Source organism: Hippocampus zosterae, chromosome 17 (assembly GCF_025434085.1).
Source record: "Hippocampus zosterae strain Florida chromosome 17, ASM2543408v3, whole genome shotgun sequence".
Classification (NCBI taxonomy): domain Eukaryota; kingdom Metazoa; phylum Chordata; class Actinopteri; order Syngnathiformes; family Syngnathidae; genus Hippocampus; species Hippocampus zosterae.
This window is the reverse complement of record NC_067467.1, coordinates 11,532,474-11,553,087: the sequence shown is the minus strand read 5'-3', so window position 1 is coordinate 11,553,087 and position 20,614 is coordinate 11,532,474. Positions and strand designations below refer to the sequence as shown.

The 20,614-nt window shown below is 43.8% G+C and overlaps 1 protein-coding gene across 5 annotated transcripts in view; it reads left to right on the top strand.

Annotated features, from left to right (window-relative positions):
• cyth3b (cytohesin 3b) overlaps positions 1-20,614 on the top strand; it is a 45,638-nt gene that overhangs the window by 15,530 nt on the left and 9,494 nt on the right. For 2 of the 5 annotated variants that reach the window (XM_052049548.1, XM_052049547.1), the window contains exons 2-8: positions 14,195-14,277; positions 14,437-14,501; positions 16,999-17,065; positions 17,845-17,963; positions 18,279-18,359; positions 19,166-19,278; positions 20,422-20,570. In XM_052049548.1, the coding sequence (XP_051905508.1) occupies positions 14,195-14,277; positions 14,437-14,501; positions 16,999-17,065; positions 17,845-17,963; positions 18,279-18,359; positions 19,166-19,278; positions 20,422-20,570 (677 nt within the window). Of the gene's footprint in view, positions 1-9,904; positions 10,212-14,194; positions 14,278-14,436; positions 14,502-16,998; positions 17,066-17,844; positions 17,964-18,278; positions 18,360-19,003; positions 19,067-19,165; positions 19,279-20,421; positions 20,571-20,614 lie in introns of those variants that run through there. The other 3 variants (XM_052049549.1, XM_052049546.1, XM_052049550.1) reach the window with 3 other exon arrangements.

Genomic DNA, 20,614 nt, shown 5'->3' with positions numbered 1-20,614 from the left:
ACAACGTCAACTACCTTATGGGAATCACACTTGCGATCAGCCCATGATACAACATCTGCAACATCATAATCACCATTACTACTTTTACCCATTTTGCTTTTTGTTCATCTAAATGTGCTTTTGTAAATTATGTATGCTTGTTTTAAGTTCATCTTTTTATCCTGTGTTTTAAGCTCTTGTAAAATGTCTTTGAGTTTGATGAAACGTGCTTTCAAATAAAATGTATTATTATTATTATTATTATTATTACCATAATCATTGCGAGTGTTATGTTATTGTATTTATTTAGGTGCTGCTAGATCAATGAGTGGTTCCAATCTATGCATAATTTATGCATAGACATTATGCATCATAATAATCCCCAAACTAAATACATTCGTCATCCATCCATGCATTTAGTGAGCTGCTTATCCTCCCAAGGGTAAAACAAAACATTTAAAAACATTAATTACAATCAAACATATGAGCATGAATGAAGGGTATCTTCAGAGTCCAAGAAAATAATGGTAGAACCACATTAAGTACGTTTGGTTTAGTTGTATTTAACTTTGAAGTACAAGACATTTGCATTTAATCCTTAAGAATGGTTTGGTTTTCAAACAATGATTTGGTTATTTCATTTAACTTTCTGAGAATCTGCTTCACAGGAGAATTATGGATTGGTGCTCAACAGGTATTTTTGTGGGGTGTGCCAACATCCTGAATTGACAAAATGAAAATAATAATTTAGAACAAAGAGCCCAAACAAAAATTGTGCATTAATTACACTTTGTTCTAATAACAAACGATTCTGTCATATTGTGACTATTTTGGAAGCATAAAACGGATCGGAAAATGGATAGATGGATGGATGGATGTTAACTGTTCTGAAAAACGCTTTGTTACAGCTGCAGCTGTTGTGAAAGCTCTATATAAATAAAGAATTGTATTGTATTGGAATATTAATCTGATTTAGTCTGTAAATGTTCTTGTTCTCTCGTTAAACGGCCACTTTATTCTCATAAATGATGACTTGTTGTTGTTGTTGGTTGTGGTGTTAAACATTTATTCAATGAAATGATGCTGATATTTCCTCAACAGAATACAAAACCAAGAAATTAGGACCTTTTTTTCTCCATTCCGAAAAACAGCTTTACATTTGCAACACATGTCCATAAAACCTTTCCTTGGAATTTTATTCCAGTTAAATCATGACTCTTACACGATTTAATCTTTTTATCTGGTTTATTCCATAAAATAACATTTTTTTCATAGTACTCCAATTTTATTGTTGTAAACATAAACCTTTTTTTCTTGAAATATTGTGATTTCACTCTGGAAAATTGTTTTCATCATGGTGATACAAATTTACATTTAAATTTGTTGTGTAGTACTACAAATGTATTATATAACCTTCCACCTGTTTCCTGTGTAAATTGCAAATATCTCATAAAATTTTTTTTTCATATTCCAAATTTCTTACAGTAAAATGATCACTTTCCTGTCAAATTCAGACTTTCCCCCATACCTAATATGATGGCTTTATTCCAAATAATTAGGACTTTTTGGGGGGGGTGAAGCAAGATTTTATTAAAGTGAAATAATTCTTTTTGTCTCATAAAACTTCAACACTTTTCCCTCACAATATGACAACTCAATTACTTTCTTTGATAGACACAAGTTGGCTGATGGCAAAAGTTGTTGAGTGTGATCCACCTTCACCAGTTCTCTGAAGTTTTTTTTTTAGCTGCTCCCAATTGAAATTTACTTTAAAGATGACAGAAAGCAAAAGGAAATCCAATGTAATAGAAAATGGAAGTTATGGTAATGATAAAACTTGAAACAACGGCTACTTACCACCTATGGAGCAGCAACACATACAAACAACGCATACATTGTTACTTAGAAGCATACTCTGCTTTTCTCTTGAGTTAAAAAAAATCTGTGCAAGTGTGTAGACGAAGAACCGCGATATAGTGGGGGTTCATTGCACGTTGCTTCAAAACAAGGCCAAGCTGTCTGGCGCTCGAAAAGCTATCAGATCGCCAAGTTTCCTGCTCGGCGCAGGTGGGATAGGGAAACCGCACTTTTTGTTTTTCCACCAGCCAGACCCAAGTCCCGCGTGCTGACGGCTTGCGGAGCTGCAGGGTGTAACACTAACGAGAGGTATGGCGGCGGGGTACAAAGCTGTCATTGTGCTGCGGGGGCCGCCGGCATGGCCTCCGGAGGTGACACACGTAAGCGCTAAACCAGACGGACATATGGCGCTGTGTTTGCAGCCATGCGTGCTAGCTGACTCGAGGCCCGCAGCTGTAAAGGGAACGTGCGGGCGCGCCGTCCCGCCCGCTGCACCGTCGTCGTTTGGTAATCTGGTGGCACGAGCGCAATCGGCTCCTCTTTCATTGCACCCACTCGCACACCCCCGCATGCACCCGCAGCGAAGTTGGTTGCTCAGAGGGAGAGGGTCTTCTGGGCGGGAGGGGGTGGGGAGTGGAAAACAGAGTCCGACAGACTGCGGGACAGAGGGAGAGTGAGCGAGAGAAGAGAGAGAGAGAGAGAAATGAGGAGGTAGAGTGTGGGAGTGGTAGAGGGAGATCGGGGCTATGGAGGGAATGAGAGACTGAAAGCGCAAGTGATTGTGAGAGAGAGTAACAGAGAGAGATTGAGAGACTGATAGAAAAGAGAGAGAGTGAAAGAGAGAAAAGAAGTGAAAAGCGTAGCGCTAGAAGAGAAAGGAGGAAAGAGCGAAAAGGGTGATGAATTGGCGCGATGATGAGGGTCAAAATTTAATAGGGACACCTCGCAAAAGGACAGACAGACATGGCAAAATTGGGAAAAAAAGTATTTTCACTATTTCAGTACATTTCTGATCTGTTCATTCCCAAGGACAATTTCCAACTCTGAAAAATTCCTGACATTGCGCAACGTCGCTGACAAGTGTGTGGAAAGAACAAAATGTGAGTGCAGTCGTTGGACTGGATGCTAAGAGGGAAAATGTCTGTGTGTTGAGTGGGGACAAAGTGCCAGACAAAAGCTGAAAAATAGCTAAAAGGGTACCCAGGGCCGCAGCTATTCCTCCTACTCAATCTGTTCGCCAGCAAGAGAACTTCACAATCATCAAGATGGACTTACTGACTTCACATCATCCTTGACATTTTATCTTGAATCACTCTTTACTGGCCGCGGGTCGGCTTATGTAGCCTCGGTGGGATTAGCTGCGATGACTCATGTGAACTGTACAACGCATGTACGTTGCGGCAATATGCTTCAATTTGGCGCAGACAGCCTCACGCATAAGATGGGTGCTCTTCTCCGATCTGTTATGAGGGAGCCACGGGGCCAGCTGTGCCTCCCCACCTCCCAAATCTCGCACTGTTCTGACATTTTCTTTGGAACTGTTCGACTCAAGAAGTGGCCGACTGATTATCTCGACCGCCTCACAGTGCAGAGGTGCAGGGTTCGATTCCGGCTCCGGCCTCTCTGTATAGAGTTTGCATGTTCTGCCTCGTGCCTGCTGGTTTTCTCCGGGTACTCGGGTTTCCTCACACATTCCAAAAACATGCATGGCAGGTTAATGGAACACTCTAAATCAGGGGTGTCAAACTCATTTTTGTCCTGGGCCACCTTTTAGTTATCGTTTCCCTTGGAGGGCCGTTATGACTGAAACCAAATAAAAAAAGTCAATAATAACAGTTTATTCAATTATCGTTTAAGTTACTTTAATGAGCGGTTTGGTTATAAGAAAATGCTTAAATACGTCTCTTATTTATTACATGACAATTTTAAATTTTAGTCGAGATTTTAGCAAGCATCATGAAAGTTGACCTGTTTGATTTACTTTCACGGGCCACATAAAATGATGTGATGGGCCAGATCTGGCCCCCGGGCCTTGGGTGTGATACCAGTGCTCTAAATTGTCCCTAGGTGTGAGTGTGAGCGCGGATGGTTGTTTGTCTCTGTGTGCCTGCCGGCCTACTGTCCGAAGACTGCTGGCATAGGCTCCAGCACACCCAGCCAGCCTTGTGAGGATAAAGCGGATCGGAAAATGGATAGTAGATGTTTGACTCAATCACGTGTTTCCAGCCGTAACGAGTTGGCATCTCCGCGTTTACCCGACAAATGCCCATTCACAGTTTTGGGTCTCAGTGTGTTGGATTGAGATACAAAAATGCGCATTTTGACTCGCAAACGGCACTGCAAAATTGCTTATTTCGAGCCTTGACGGTTCATTTATTACATGTTGTTTCTGTTTCTTCCTGAATGTGTTGTGAGGCTTCAGAGAATTAAGGACCGTACGGTGCAGTTGGTTCCACCTGCAAGGCTTTGAAAACGAATGTATTCCCCACATGACCGTCAACGATGTAATGCTCGCTGGCACAAGCTAGTTGATTTAACAATCCCTCCCTAGTGGTTTATTCAGCTGACTTCTTGGTTCTCCTCTCACTCTGCGTCCTTCAAAACCTCCCACAAAGCTTTCCTACAGTGCATCCCACCTGAATACTTTCTTGTTCTACACGAGTGACTTTGACAGCACCCTTTGCGCTCGGCCCGGACCTGCGCACGGTGCTGCCGTATATTTGTTTGTTCCACTTACCGAATGTGCTCAGTCTTCGTCACGGACCCACTTGGGGGATAAATTAGTGCATTTAGTTATCAGACACTGGCTCCACAGTGTAGCTAGCTCACACGGGTGGCCACAGTCCGCACTTGTTGCCATGTTGTGCAAAAACCACCCATTTAAAAAGCGTGCGGTCTGTGGGGTGATGACGCACGGCCATCCCGGTTCGGAGTTGTTTGCGCTTTTCATCGGGAGGACAGCTTCCCGTTACATTCAAGACCCGGCTTTCGCTGTTTGCGACTGCCTATTTTGTCTCCGCAGCCCACTTTCTGTGGTTAAGTGGAGCGGAGTCGTTTTATTGAATACAACCTCTTTGTGGTTTCTTGGCCAAGTCTCGCTCTTTCTTGACAAAATGACCCGGTTTACCTTCATTGCAAATACTTGGCAGGAAAGTGTCATTGTCAAAGCTGTGGGTGTTTACTTGGAGCTTGAGTAGCCACACAAAGCAATAAAGCCAGGACTATCTTGTGGTCCATCGCATGGCTTACTTTAGTGATAGTCATATTTCGCTATAGGGCTTTGATTGGTTGATCGGTGACCGATCCCGGGTGAAATGAACCTTTTGCCTCTAAAAGCGCATTCCATGTACCACTTATGGAGGTTCTGGATGTGTTACAGTGAAACTCCTCTACAACGAAATCATGTTTGCATCAAGAAATCTTTCACAACATGGGGTTTTTCACTGTAGCAAATATAGCATATTTGATCTCAGATGTAAACACACACACACACACACAAACGTATGTGTACTCTTTGTTTTTATTCCAATAGTGCATAAGTATGAGCATACACTTATTTGACAAGTCATATAGTCAGTGTAGAAAGAAAAAAAGGGAAAGAAATTGTGAAATTTACGATCAGCATTCACATTCACTTTGTGCATGTTAAATTGCTCCATGTACAGCACTTTGTATGCAGCGATGGCTGTTTGAAAGTGCTCTATAAATACTGTTGACTTGACTTGACTTGACTTTCACTTAAATCAATTTCTTAGATAATGTCTTTTATTTTGTTTCCTCCATCTTTCGTTTTGATCACTTTTATGCTCTCTTCCAGCGTCAGAGCTCTTCTTGTCTTAGCTGCTTGACAGCCTAAGGTCCGTTTTGTAGCAATTTTAGCAATGAAACGTTCTTGCTGCGCCTAAAACTAAAAATAACAAATACTTCCTGGACTCCTGCGTATGTGTAAAGCAGTGTGGTGGTTGCTGTTGCCGTTTCTGAATGAAGCAGTAGAGGTCACTGTTGGATTAGACTTCGTTTTAGTGAATCTCGTCGCGATGCAAGAACAGAGAAAAATATTGCGTATAACACAACAGGGTTTTTTTTCCCCCGTTGTATGGGGGGCAGGAAAGTGGGAATGGTGTTAATGCATGAACATTTTTTTCAGACTAGGGGGTATTTTCGCCCATGTAGGTTTCGTTGTAGAAGAGTTTCACTGTACAATGAAAGTACAAATGATTGAAAAACCAAAAGATCAGACTTGGCTTCCGTTTGAAGCCACAGAGACGGACATTAGAGTGCGCTCGTAGAGCTTGGTCTCACAATTATCACAAATCACATTCAACTTTGCAGAGACCTCCTCTTGGTCAGCTCAATTTCACCACACATGATTCCAGCCCGAACCATACGGAAGTTAAAGCTCTGGACTGTGACGACTCCCACACACGCTAAGTTTGATGGTAAGAGCAACTTGAACTCCACCAGTTGAACTTTACATAAGCGTCCAATGTTGTTTTTGTGTCTGGAGCAGCTGACTGAGAATGCACACAAGTTTTTTTTTTCTCGAGTACGTGTCCAATTTCCTTCCAGTGGAACAAACAATGACATGCATTTCAGATCAACTGAGACAAGCTGGAGTGGAAAAGGATCAGAGCCAAATTGGCCTATTTTGGAGTCCGCCTTAATGTCTGGTGAGTCTGGAGTCATGAGGACAGCAGACCTCATTTGGGTTTTTGCAAGTTGGGTTTTAGCAACCAGGCGTATCTGGGTGGTAGCGAGGCGTTTAGGGTCACGGAAAGGAAGAGAGGGTCAAATGAACAGGAAAAGGGAGGGGAAGAACATTTATGTAAGCCCCCAAAGATTGACCTGTCGTAGACGCAGGAAAAAGGTGTATCCCATGGCCTGTGTGCTGGAACACCCAGTGCTTGGCCAGACCTGCGTTTTCTCCCCTCCTGGAGCGATCGAGGCAGAGTTTCTTTCAGCAAATGCTGTTGCATTCTTGGCGGAATGTTCCAAGATCTGACGATCGTTCCGTGAAGCTCCGTCTGGGTTCCCACTTAATGCACGGATCACTTTGAACTGATCTGAACTCGCAGGGTTAACTGATTATAAGCATCTCCGGCTGGGCTGAAACTTGGCGGGGGTCGGGGGGGGGGGCGGATTCCTATGTTGTGTGTGATCCAGAAAACATGGAAGTAGGACATTTATGACTCGCACCTAGAAGAGGCGCAGTGAAATCAAGGCTAATGGCTTTCACCGTGATAATGTGAATGCGATGGCGCTCGACAATGCACCCTCTGTGGATGTAAAACAATCATGTTTCTACATGAAACAACCGTACTGATGTACGAAATTTCAACGTTAGGAACGGCACACGGGTAACTTGTTCGCGCGGCGGTGTTAGAATACATGCTCAGTTACCGCCACACGTACTGCTGCGACTATGTATCGTTAGCGTAGGTGAGAGATAGACTGCGGCGCACTTCCACGTTACGTCGCCGCTGCAGGGAGGCATCTCGTTAATTGAAGACTGCATGTTTTACATTTCAGCATTGATCACAACCTGCTCTTCGTGTAAGTCCAACTGTCTTGTAGTCGTCAGCACAATTGACAATACTGGCTTGAGTCGAGGATGTTTTTTCGCTTCTGACTTGGCAGCTAATCCCGCTGAAAATCTTGTCAATCTCAGCATGGCCCAACGTTTTCTACAGTCTCAACATTTCGATGACGTTCCCTTTCATGCATTGGCTATCACGCCACACACTGTTTCATTTGAGCTGGCCGCTTCTTATTGATATGTGAGCGTGTTTTGCCTGCTTGGCTACATTGAGGTAATGCGTTTCTTGCTCATGTTCCTCTCGAACAGGGGTGGGCAAACTTTTTGGCTCTGGGGCCGCATTGACTTTTAAAATTTGACAGAAGGGCCAGGTCAGCACAAGCTATGGTACATTAAAATAAAAAAACTGCATTTGTTGACAGTCCATATCAAACATCAACAGAACAAAAGCATGCACATACTGTATTAATATACTTTTTAAAAGACAACTGTGTTGTTGATGACCTATTTTAGCCTGTGCATTGCTGCAGATGGGTTGTGATCAGACCAGTACAAGTAGAGCGATACAGAGGTCCAAGGTGGTCGATAAGACCCCCCCCCACCCCCCGCCTGTGTTCTGCAACTTCAAGTCAGTGTGCCACCTGGCGGTGAAATATCTGTCATTACAAGTCCAAATAAAATGAATGCAATCATTCACATCGAACCTTAATTGTGGACCAACCTTCGGTGGGCCGGATTAAAAAGACCAACGGGCCGGATCTGGCCCGCGGGCCGTAGTTTGCCCACCTCTGTTCTAGAACGATATTTATTGCTTCGACTCCTTCCGGGCTTGCAACTACCAAAAGCAATTTCCGGGAGAAATATGAGAGTAATATCCGATATGTCACACATTGTTGTTTCACTTGTGGCTCCGTATTTACAAAAAAATATCGTCGGGCATTTATTCAAAGGGGTAGGGGGTGGGGGTGGGGGTTCCTGCAGGGGAACGTTAACACTAATTTCTTCTGATAGCATTTTTGCAAGTGTTTGAACGCTCCGAGCATGCCCCTGAATTTGGAAAGCAAAACCGAGTTTGTGTTCAGCTGCTATCTCTGTTGTCGTCTTCCAACTTTTGTGTGTGTGTGTGTGTGTGTGTGTGTGTGTGTGTGTGTGTGTGTGTGGCCAGGCTCCAGCATCTTGCAGCCCCCTCTGAGCCTCTGGCCACTTGACTGCCACAGAAAGGATTTGTAACACTCAGTGACTTGCTCAGTGGGGTCACTGAGTCATTCAATTCATTCTTCGTTTTTTCATTTTTTTTGCCGAATGTGCACGTTTCTACCCTCGCAGAAGCTGCTGCCGCTGCTGCATCATGCAAAATTTATTCTGTCAGGATGAGCCGTGACGGCGCTGCTGGTGCTGCGGTGGGAGACGTCAGTTGCCACTAAGCGGTCGCGCTGCAGTGCTGCGAAGGACAAGCGGGGCTCGCCGTGCCGCCGCAGCAAGCGCAACAAGACGGCCATCTTAGCAACCTGTCAATGTGGGAAGCGTACGCGCTGGTTTGTCTACATCCACAAGAGGCGAGACAGGATGGAAAACATAGCCCAGGGATAGCAAAGCAAACTCTGCGATTAGACGCTAGATGCTGCAAAATTGGCTGTGTGTAGCCTTTTTTTTCTTTTTTAAAAATCTCTCGCTGTTGCTGAAGTATGTTTTTGTCTGCATCGTTGTGTGCGCACGACTGTGTATGGACAGTAGATGAGAACTCAACATTTGTTATCTTGGCAAAGCACCCTCAAATCTTCACGCCTCACTGGGGTGCGGGATGTTATCAACAATCAGAGTTCCATGCAGAACTCCTATGATCAGATCAATAAATCGATTGTTATATTTGTTGCTATTTAAGTCGGGCCGCAGTCCCGCGTGAGTGTCTTTTCCATTTATCCTCTGATTTGATGACATGTCAGTTGATCTTACCCATGTGATTGCTGGCTAATTGGCCAATTAACCCTTTAATGCACCCCGTAGGGCGGCCCGGTGGTCCAGTGGTTAGCGCGTCGACCTCACAGTGCTGAGCTCCCGGGTTCAATTTCAGTTCCGGCTTCCCTGTGTGGTGTTTGCATGTTCTCCCCGGGCCTGCGTGGGATTTCTCTGGGTACTCCGGTTTTCTCCCACGTTCCAAAAACACACATGGCAGGCTGATTGAACGCTCCAAATTGTACCTCGGTGTGAATGTGAGCTTGGATGGTTGGGCTCTAAAAAATTTTATGACTGATTTATTACTTAAAAAGGGCTACCAATGACACCTGATTTTGACTTTTAAATGTCTGGGAAAAAAATGGGATTAAATGGGTTAATTCCCAGTCGCTGTAGGAGTAATTATGATGCTCTGTTGATGAGCGGACTGTAACAGCAAAACGGATGTGATGTGAACAGCAAAGCAGAGGCAGCATTCTTCCCTAGCTACGGGACCTTTACAGCTGTCCGGTTCTTGTTGTGAGAACTTCATGTTCTTCAGCAAAAACTCGAAGTTGTGCGGGACGGGGAAAAAAAAATCCAGCACGAGTCGACTGCGTGACGAGAAGAAATGAGTAGCAGCAAACTCGACCGGTTTGTCCAGACTGTCCGGTTGTTTTCGGAGGAATGTTGGCTTTAACTATCACATGCTTGGAGCTGTCAGTGTGCCTGTACGGGCTATGTTTATTCGTTTCTTCTGCTGAAGCTTTAGGATGAGCTCTGAGTGGGTCGTATGACCTTTAGTGCACACCTAGGTAGTACAAGGTTACACTTTAGAAGAGAATAAGTTGCTCCAAAGGTGTGTCTGCTGATGGCATGGGAGCCAGGGAGTGGAAAAGGCCACGTGGTATGTATTTTTATCCATCAATGTTCCTGCTTGCATCATTCTCATCCCAGCGGTGGGTTACGCGTATTTTTGTAGTCAAGGCATTGGTCGTGAGCTTGTGTAAGCGTTCCCATAACATGGCGGGAAATCACCACGTTTACGTGGTTGCCGTTGTTTACGGGAAGGACATGCCCTTTATTCCCAATCAAAACAGACCCCGGTCCGTCTATTGTCTAAGCTGCGGAAAAATCAGGGAAGGGCTTTGCTACTTTGTGTTCTGTTTTTGACGCTTGCCGAAAAGTGTCAGTCTTCACCATGAAAGCGCACATGCATTTTAAAAAAAAATCATGTTTGCTCGTGAAATAATGGGTGGAGAATACTGTTTTTTTACTTTTAGTGTTAGGAAATTGGAGTTTGACCAAAATTTTGTTTCACTGTGTTCCCTGAAGTAATTCCAACCCCCCACCACCGGCCCCATTTTAGTCGTTCACATCTCACTATACAGTTGTTATGTTGTGGTCCGGGACCAGCTTTTAATTGGCTAACGTCGTCATCTGCTCATTTGTGTGCATGCAGTGGGAATAATTTGCATGTGATCTCGGTCTTCCTCGCTCAGATCCTTATGACTGACTCAAGCGGGTTAGTTAGTGTTTTATTTGGGATGTAGTCGAATATTTTTTTTCTTCTTCTTTAGACCAGCGGTCCTCAACCTTTTTTGCCCCACGCACCGGTTTAATGTCAGACAATAATTTCAAGGTCCGGCCTTTAAGGTGTGATGGATAAATACAACAAAATAATATGATATGAGCTGCATGAAAATTGTGGTATTTTCGAAACATAATACACATGACACAAGGAACGTCCTATCTGGCCGCAACACTCTGTGGTCGCTATGGTAACGTTTAAGAGTGCTTTCAAAACAAGATACGCGCAAATACAAAGTGCATGAAGAAGACGACTCACCAGCGCCACATATTATGCAGAGTGGGCGTGGTGCGTGGAAATCTCCCATTGTGATAAATCCGTATAAGTAGGACTCCTAAATCTATTACATGTACCCTTCGTTTTCTTGAAAGTTGTCGGCTCCTCTTCTGTTTCCTGGCTGGGCCTTTTCCCCTTCCCAAAGAAACTTTCTAAAAGACGTTTGCAATCATTTTACTAGCCCCGGGTCTCATTTTAGTGGTAACCTATCACGTGACCGAGAAGCGCGCCTTGACCTGCAGTGATGTCCAGTAAATGATGTAACAGAGGATCGGGTCATTTTTCAAAATAAAACATCTTTCAGGGTCCGAAATAAATAAAACGGAAGTAATGGAAGTTATTCTTTCCGTGCGGCCCGGGACCAAATGACACACGGAACGGTGCTGTTCTGCGGCCGGGGGGTTGGGGACCACTGCTTTAGAGCACGACTAAACCCAATTTCACCCTCTAACGTGATAACATGACAAGCTGTCCACTGGAGTAACCGCTGTCCATGAAAAGGTTAAAGACAATGCTTCAACTTCAAAGCACTCGTGTGTAATATTCTCTCATCTGGGTCTCCTCTGGAGAACTAACCATCATCGTCGGTCGGATGTTACTTGAACTGGTGTGTGTCATGGTGTCTGTTTAAGACCCCCCGCCCCATCTCAACCCGCTGGTGTATTGATTGTTTGCATGTGAGCGGCACATTCCACGGATAATACGAGCGTATGATGGCGTCAGATGCGCATGGCAGATTCATATTGAACATGAGACAGACTTGCTCTCTTTGGGAATATACGCATCGCTACTCGGAAAAGTCATGTTGAATGCATCGTTTCCTCGCCCACAGCCGAATAGTCAATGATATCACATGACTGCGCTCTGCCCACATGGAGCGCTGCACGCGCAGACATCCGAGGTTCCGTCTGTGCAGACCATTTGTCTCGTTCTGCGGCCCGCTCGCGCGCTTTCTGACTCTGCAAGATGATGAGATGATCAGCTCTCCTGAATAGGGCTGCACTATTTGGCAATCAGTCATTCCAGGAGGGGAAATTGGTTTTGTTGTAGTTTACTGTACATCAAGAAGGAGTAGAAACGGCTCAAAGTTGAGGACACGGTGTGTGAGTCCGAAGACCTTTAGTGCAGCAGCTCGGTGTAATCTTTCCCACTGTCACTAGCGATGGTAGCTTCCATGAAATAGAGATAACGTTGATATTTTAACTTCTATGTTCACAATTGCATTGCAATTGATTTGCTTTTTAAATGGGGAAATGATCCCATACTTTGGACGTAATCTGTCCTTTTTACAGAATCTTTCCTCCTGTGTTGCTGCCATCATGGCAACTTATTTCTACAGCGGTGTGTGTGTGTGGAAGCAGTAATATTTGTCCGTGTCGAGCTTTTTTAAAAAAAAACAATTAAGTTGACATCAATTCATCGTTGCAGCCATGAGGTCAATTTACGGTTCATGAGTCATCCAAAGCCATCTGGACCTCTGTCTCTTGACTGTCGGCTTTTCTGTCGCAAAAAAAAAAAAAAAAGCAGCATTACACCCTCGGACCCGACTGCCCAAATAGTCCGTGCAAGTTCCTTTCACTCTGTCTCGCCAAAACACAAAAGAGCTGCGTCGGCGGTGCCTTTGGATCGAACCAGTCGTTAAGAATCAAGAGGCAGATTTTGCAGATAGGAAGAAAACGTTCATTATTTCCACCAAAGGAGAAACAAAAGCGGAGGGAGGAAATATGTGTGAATTGCAAAGCTGCTTAGGAGAATGATTCACTCGGGGGTTTTCAATCAGCGCTCACCCCCACTTTTGTGCAGGGGTGGGGGCGGACTCAGTGTGTGCGTGCGTGTGTGTGTGTGTGTGTGTGTGTGTGTGTGTGTGTGAGAGAGAGAGAGAGAGAAATAGACAGAGAGAGAAAGCACAGGAGAGGCACAATCTGCTCTAGCTCCATGTGAAAATGACCTACTTGCTGTCAGCTCACTCTCAACCGGATTGCTGTTTTCTGGTGTGTGTGTGTGTGTGTGTATGTGTGTGTCCTGCAGCGGAGGTTGCTGTGGCATGGTTAAATGGCGGATAAATAGGTGTCCTCGGGGAGCACAGCGGGATAGAATATATGTGTGTGTGTGTGTGTGTGTGTGTATGTGTTTGGGCTCCTTCCAACTCCCCGCTGTGTTAATTAGCCGACAACAAGTGAATCAAAGCTAATATTTAAGCAGCCAGGCCACCGTGACAGATGCTCAGGTGTGTTCATGCGTGTGTGTGTGTGTCTTCGTTTGTGTGTGTGTGTGTCGCTGATGTAGCACTCTTCCTACAGTGTCCCCGTCCTGTCGAGACGTAAGACAGAGGTGCCTTGAGATGCAAGTGACCTGAAATACGGTCGCAGTGATACAAGCTGTCAATCAACCATTTTCTTTTTCTCTTCAACCTGTTAGCTCAAACTTGACATACAATTCCAGTCAGTTCAAACTGAAGAGCGAGACACGCGCTTAATACTAACGCACAATGGAAATTGCCATCGACATCGAGTGTGGCTGTTTAGATGAACCCCTTAAATATTATGACACCCAGCGACATATATTGTTTATCATCTGTGTAGAAAGGCTGCTGACATCTCACTGGGTCACTCCGAACTATTCTTCATTTGTGTCTGCTTGACTGTCTTATACTGCCCCCAGTGGCCACACCGGGATAGCACCAGAAGGAAGAGCACAATGAAATGAATTGCTGCATGAAATGAGTTCAGTCTTTACATTGTCTTTCTTTGTTACGCCGCAATGTTTTTATAAAGCGCCATATTATAGAATGGTCTTTTCACTTTCCTTTTTCCAGAAGTGGCTTGAAAGAGATTCACAAATGAAATTCGGATCTCAAGGCACCGCTGCATTGAGTCATTTTTTTGGTGTCTGTTTTAATTTAGGTCATCATCACGAGCATTTTTGCTCGGCGGCAGCGCCAAGCATAATCCTCGCGACTCTGACTGGCTGAGGGTCCTCTATTTTCCACCCATCTTTACTTCCCCTCTCTCTGCATTCCACAGTACCTGAAGACCTGTCGCTGGAGGAACGAGATGAGCTGTGCAACATCCGACGCAGGAAAAAAGAGCTGCTGGATGATATTAAAGTGAGTAGCAGCTCTTTGTTTTGCTGCAGCCTGTCGTTTCCTTTCATCACTTGGATGACTGATGGAGCGCTTGCGTTTCCCTCCATCTTGTGGAGAATTCATAAAAAATATTGTGCATCAGCTCATTTATCTTTTTTTTGTTTTTGTTTTGTTTTGCAGCGGCTGAAGTTCGAGATTGCAGAAGTCATGACGGAAATTGAGCAGTTAACCTGCGTCGGGGAGAGGTGAGTTAGCATTGGTGCCCAGCGCAATCCTCCCCCTTATTCAGATTTTTTTTCAAGTTGTGCTTCTTTATTAGAGCTGAATGATTTAGAAAAATGACAGATATTATATAATGATAGCTCAGAAGTTGTAAAATTTGGATTTCAACCTGAATTTGAGTGACGAGCACAGTGATGTAGGGGTTAGCACATCTGCCTCACAGTCGGGTACCGTATTTTCCCGACCTTATGACGCACCGTATTAAAAGGTGTGGGGTCATTTATGGGTGCTATTTCTATATTTAACACATACACCAGACAAGACGCATTGTATGATTGGACGCAGGTATTGTAAAACTTTTTTTTTTTTAAGGCACTGGGAGCAAAACAAAAAAAAAGTTCGGTTGTACTTTATTGACGTCTCGTTGCCGTGCAGCTCCTCAGAAATGAAATATGCATAAACTCGAACAACAGCGCAAGCAGACACGTAAGCCCAAGCATAAACAATCTAGTCACAATGGCCCGGCGCTGCCTCCCTGTCCTAGTAAAGCAGTGTTCACCAACACTCCCACGCCGCTCGCAACTTCACTCAGGCCGTTTCTGGCCATTACCATGGCGACCAAACACAACAGTAAAAGCCAACTTGACGCTCCCCGTTATGCGTATCGCAACCGTGCTGGTCCCGTTCTTCTCTAGTGTGGTGCTTCGAGATGTCGAAAGTGAGCGGCAGCTCGTCCCATGGTTGGGCTGGAATAATGTTCGTCGGCAATCTTTTTGTTGTATTACAAAAAAATTCGAAGTATGCTTGTCCCTCATCACTTGCCGTAGCCCAATTGGCTATGTAGGAAAGAGGAGATTGGTTGAGAGAGCAGTCTGTCGTGGAAACCAAGTGAAGTTGACAGAGCGGCAAAATACGGGATCCAAATCTCCAAGAAATTGTCTTTATTAAATGTAATGAAGAACATGGCACTCTTTACTGCAGTAGGAGCGGAAGATGGCCAGTTTTTTTTTTTTTTTTGTAATCCGCCAAATGTTAGGGTCCTCTTTCACACCAACCTTTCCCAATTTCACGTCTGCCTGCTGTCCTCAGTTACATCCACTTTTCCTCTGTATAAGCATGGCAGATGTCACGGAAATCGCAGCATTCCCAGATTTTGGAACTCGGCGTGTACACGAGGAGACCTTCATTATTAGGTGGCCCGTCCATTTTGGAGAAAATTTCAGACTATTATATCCATCTTATGGTCATGAAAATTATGGTCGTCCCGGATTTGACTTATTGTTTTTGTGTTTGGTTGCGTGTCTGGTTGCTTATTATGTTAATTAGAGACTCTAAATTCTTTGGGAATGTGACCATTGGTCCATATCTATCCCGTGATTAGCTAGCAAGCAGTCCAGGGATGTCCCTCGACTCTCACTCAAACTCAGTTGGGATAGGCTCAGAATCTTACATTTACTTTTGTGATGTGTCAACATTTCCAGAATTCAAAACATTCCAACATGACAATGTTCCGCTCTTTCAGAACATTCTGCCGACTCTTTTTCCACATTCTACAAATGTCCACTTTTCAACATTTTCCTCACGAAGTCATATTCAATCTAACAAGTGCACGCCAAAGTCAACATTTCTTAACCACCGGAAATCATTATAAAGACTTATAATATATATTTCATTAATGTAACGTTTTTTTTCCTCTTAAACCTGGTCAGGGACAGCTGTTATTACCCTGGACAGCTTATCATGTAATCAGGTTACCGGGTGGATGAACGGGGTTATTAATTATTAATAAATAAGTTAATATTATTAATTGAAGTTTAATGAATTTATTCATTCATTTTATCATCACTTATGTTGTTCAATATTTGGTTTGACTCATTGAAAATAACACAAGTTAAAAAAACATTTTATGTATACATTTCGCTTTTTTTAAAAAAAATTGTTAAATAGGTTGCATTGGTGCTCCATTTCATTTCATGCTTGTGACTGACAAGAGCATGTCAACTGCCTAAAAGAGAAAATAATGTTCAGTGAGCATGGACGGAAAAGAAGAAAAATAACAAAGATGCTCCGCATCGTGAATGTTCACCATTGTCCCCACAATAAGAAGTTACCCGCTTTTTACTGTGGTTACGTTTCCTCTTGTGTGTGTGTGTGTGTGTGTGTGTGTGTGTGTGTGTGCAACAGTGAGGAACGGATTGTATTGGCGCGTGTGTTGTAATCCCCCAGACTAAACATTAGCTCGGCGCCTAGCCTCAGAAGCTTTCATTTGATTGGTTGATGAGGTGGAGTGAGGTCTCGTGTCCCAGGTGCAGCAGCCAAACCGCTCGGGACTTGTTTGGCTGCAAGCAAACGTGAGGGACATCCACCAAGGTGGAAAGCCTCCATGTTGGAGCTCGTGCAAAATTAGGCTTTTATTGGAGCGCCTCTATTGAAACCGATCCTAAAAAAACATGGTTGGCTGGCCAACAAGGTGACAGTTGACCAAACACGTCATGGCTGCATCTTTGTTTTTCTGCGCAGCAAAACCACACAACGAAACAAACAAATCGCCATGGGGAGGAAGAAGTTCAACATGGACCCCAAAAAGGTCAGCAAAAGCCCAGAAATGATTCTTTCTCACTTACCCGGCTTGATTTGGACCTGAGCCAACAAAATGTCCTCTTCATGTTTTGTTTCCTTCAAATTATGCACTGCAGATATTTGCAAGTTGTATTCATCGCCAGTCTGAGCTCATAATGTGAATGATGAATCCTGAATGTTTATGATAACCCGTGCAAATGTGTCAGGAACACAAACCGTTATCGGGAGTGTTTATACACCGTGACCACTGTCCCATTAAAAAAACAAAATGAAATTTAATAAAGCACACATTTATGGCATGTATACTTTCAAGGTTCAACTTGAGAACTGATTCAGTGGACAGACACTTTGTGGCATCTTTACAAAAGAATACCTTATATTGTATATTCTATTTGTGTATTTTGGATCAATTTCCAAATAAAATATACCGTCTTTCAAATTTGATCCAGTTTGTCTGGGTTAGGATAACATGGACCAACACATTTTTAGAACACTTTTGAATCAGGGATGCAAGTACCGGTAAACTTTTTTGCACGATTTTTTTTTTTCACGCTGATTCCAAATCTGCCCTTGTTTTGTCTCTTGCACATTATATTAGAGTCATAAGTAAACATAGAAATAAATTACAATATGGGTTAAAATCCATATTGCGCACTTTTACATGTCAAATTTAAAAATAACAAAAAAAGAAAATGTCTCAAAAACCTGATGTGCTCGACATTTTTTTAAAATCAGCGTCAAAAATACATTGAGAGAGGTTTTTGACCATTTTTGTTGGGTTTGAAGGGCATCCAGTTCCTTCTGGAAAACGATCTCCTCCAGAACACGCCAGAGGACATTGCGCAGTTCCTTTACAAAGGCGAGGGGCTAAACAAGACGGTGATTGGGGACTACTTAGGGGAGCGGTGAGTCCTCCAGCTGCATTCTTTATCCTCCTCATCATCACTTTGTCACGTCCAATATGCTTCGGAGAATTTAGTTGCGGATTTACAAGGCAGGGGCCATGCCAAGAAACATGGTGCTTCATATTGACGGTGCAATTTCAAGCAAGGTGGCAAAAATGTACATGCACTCTGCACCTAACCAGAAGTAAAAACACTAGAAAAAAAGTTTCTTTTGTTGTTTGAAGAACAGCCAGCCCCAAAGTACAGATGCCTTCAATTTGCAATCAAGTGCAGTGTGAATGTGGATGTGACAGTTGCTCTGTCTCGGTCTCTCAGGGATGACTTCAACATCAAGGTGCTCCAGGCATTTGTGGAGCTTCACGAGTTCGCAGATCTTAACCTCGTCCAAGCCTTGAGGTGAGTTTGCCTCGAGGGCCTGCACGAACGAGCCACGGGACACAGCTTGGCAATCACTCGCACAGAATCGATTTGCTCCTGTTGAATCACTGCAATGCAACTGAGCCCAGAATTGGAAAAGTACAAACCCTTTGTGAACCAGGAAGCAGCCTGCTAAGTTAACAAAGACGCACATGCTCAGTTTGGGCGGACTGCGCCGAGAGTCACATTCTCATCAGACATTCCTCTCCAAAAATATTGCAACAGTGAAAACGTCCTCATTTTTGGTGGAGACTGGCAGCTAGGGATCTTCAATATCAATACTACAAATTTGAGTGAGTTGATATTTTTTGAGGGGAAAACCCACCTCGAACAAAACAAATTCTTCTATTTGAACTAAATGCCATCATGAATGGTCATTTTTCTGCAAGAACTCCAGGTGTACCGAATACTGTGGCCACCAAATGCATCTACTACGAGACATCCTTTTTCAATTATTTTTCTATTTTCATTGATATTTTTTTTTTGCTCTCGTAAAACAATCCTTTTCTCTCATAGAAGTACAGCTTTGGTGTTTCATGCTGTTAATGGAATTTTACGCTCATGATACTATCACCCAATTCCACAGTTTCATCCCATTTTCAATGTTTTGTTAGGCTGTCCTTTCAAGAATCAATTCAAACGAGCCACAAATGTCGGTGAGGTCATTTAAAAGGCGCCCGTCCAATGTATGACCATTTATTACAGATGATATAAGTAACGACTTTACAGGGCCATCTGCTGCCGCGCTCTCATTGAAACGCGTTGCCACCGTATTCGCGTTGCAGGCAGTTCCTGTGGAGCTTCAGACTTCCTGGCGAAGCGCAGAAGATCGATCGCATGATGGAGGCATTTGCTTCGAGATACTGTCAGTGCAATCCTGGCGTCTTCCAGTCTTCAGGTAACACTGTGAAGACGCACTGTGGTTGATTGTTGAGTCAGCCAGGATTGATGACAGCGGGCCATCAGCCCTACTTGTCCTCACATCAGCGCTGCTCCCTTCACTCCGACTTACACCAAATGAGTTCCTCTATATTCCTTTGGTTTGCGAATTTGGATGTGCAACAGGTGAGCTCGTGTTAACCGCAAGTACACAGCCAACAATATTTCTCAGCATTGACACGTTCTCAGGCAATCTGCCTTGTTAGTACTTTTTAACTGCAAAATCATCAATCGCATCATTTGTCTGAGACAGTGATAAAGAAATCGATCGAGGTGGGTCAATAGCGGTCCTGCGTCCCCCGTTGCCTCCCATCATTACACAAATGACTGTTCGAAGTGGGACAGGCTTGTTCTGGTCATGAATATTGATGCATTTCCGCGGCAACACAGCCAGTCTTTATTTATCGGCTTCGTCAAGACGGCCAGTGCGCGCAGGGTTCTAAACGATAGCGCCGATTGACGGAAGTGTCTAATGGAGGAGATGTGTGGAGGCAGGCTGGAGGGAGGGAGTAAGTGATACGGTGTCATTAGATCAATACAAGTGTGTTTGAGTGCAACGGCAACAAGTTGTTTGTTGATTAAAGTGAGTCGGGTGGTGCGGGGAGAAAAGAGTGATTTCTGTCCTTCAATTCATTTGCTCCAGTCATCCCAGCGACAATTAACACTGTTAAGCCATTGAGAAAACACATATTTCAATTTCCTTACGACTGGTAGTTTTTGGGGTGATTTTTTTGTAACCAGACTGTTTCTGCACTTGGGTTTTAAAAGTGGGCGTTGAAGAAAATTTAGCAAAATGTGGTTCCAAGGAAAATTTACACTCATTTGCAGTGGCGCCTTGGCTTGCAACTGAACGTTTCTTCAGTGATCAGACCAGCAACTCCAGTGATTTGTAACCCAAATCATCTTTCCTCATTGTAGTGAATTGAAATACCATTAATCTGTTTCGGCTCCTAAAAAAACACGCCAACAAAATGTAATAAAAATGCACGCTTCTGTAAAGAACTTCATAAACATGTACAATAATAATATGAAATAATAATAATTAGTCAGTTTTTTTCTACGCAGATGATAAAGAATATATATGCCTGTTTGACCTCCACAGACACCTGCTACGTGCTTTCATTTGCTATCATCATGCTGAACACCAGCCTGCACAACCCCAACGTCCGAGACAAACCGCCCGTGGAGCGTTTCATCTCCATGAACCGTGGCATCAACGAAGGCGGAGACCTCCCGGAAGAGCTGCTCAGGGTGAGGGGCTTCCACCATCAATGACAAACCTTTGAAATCACGCC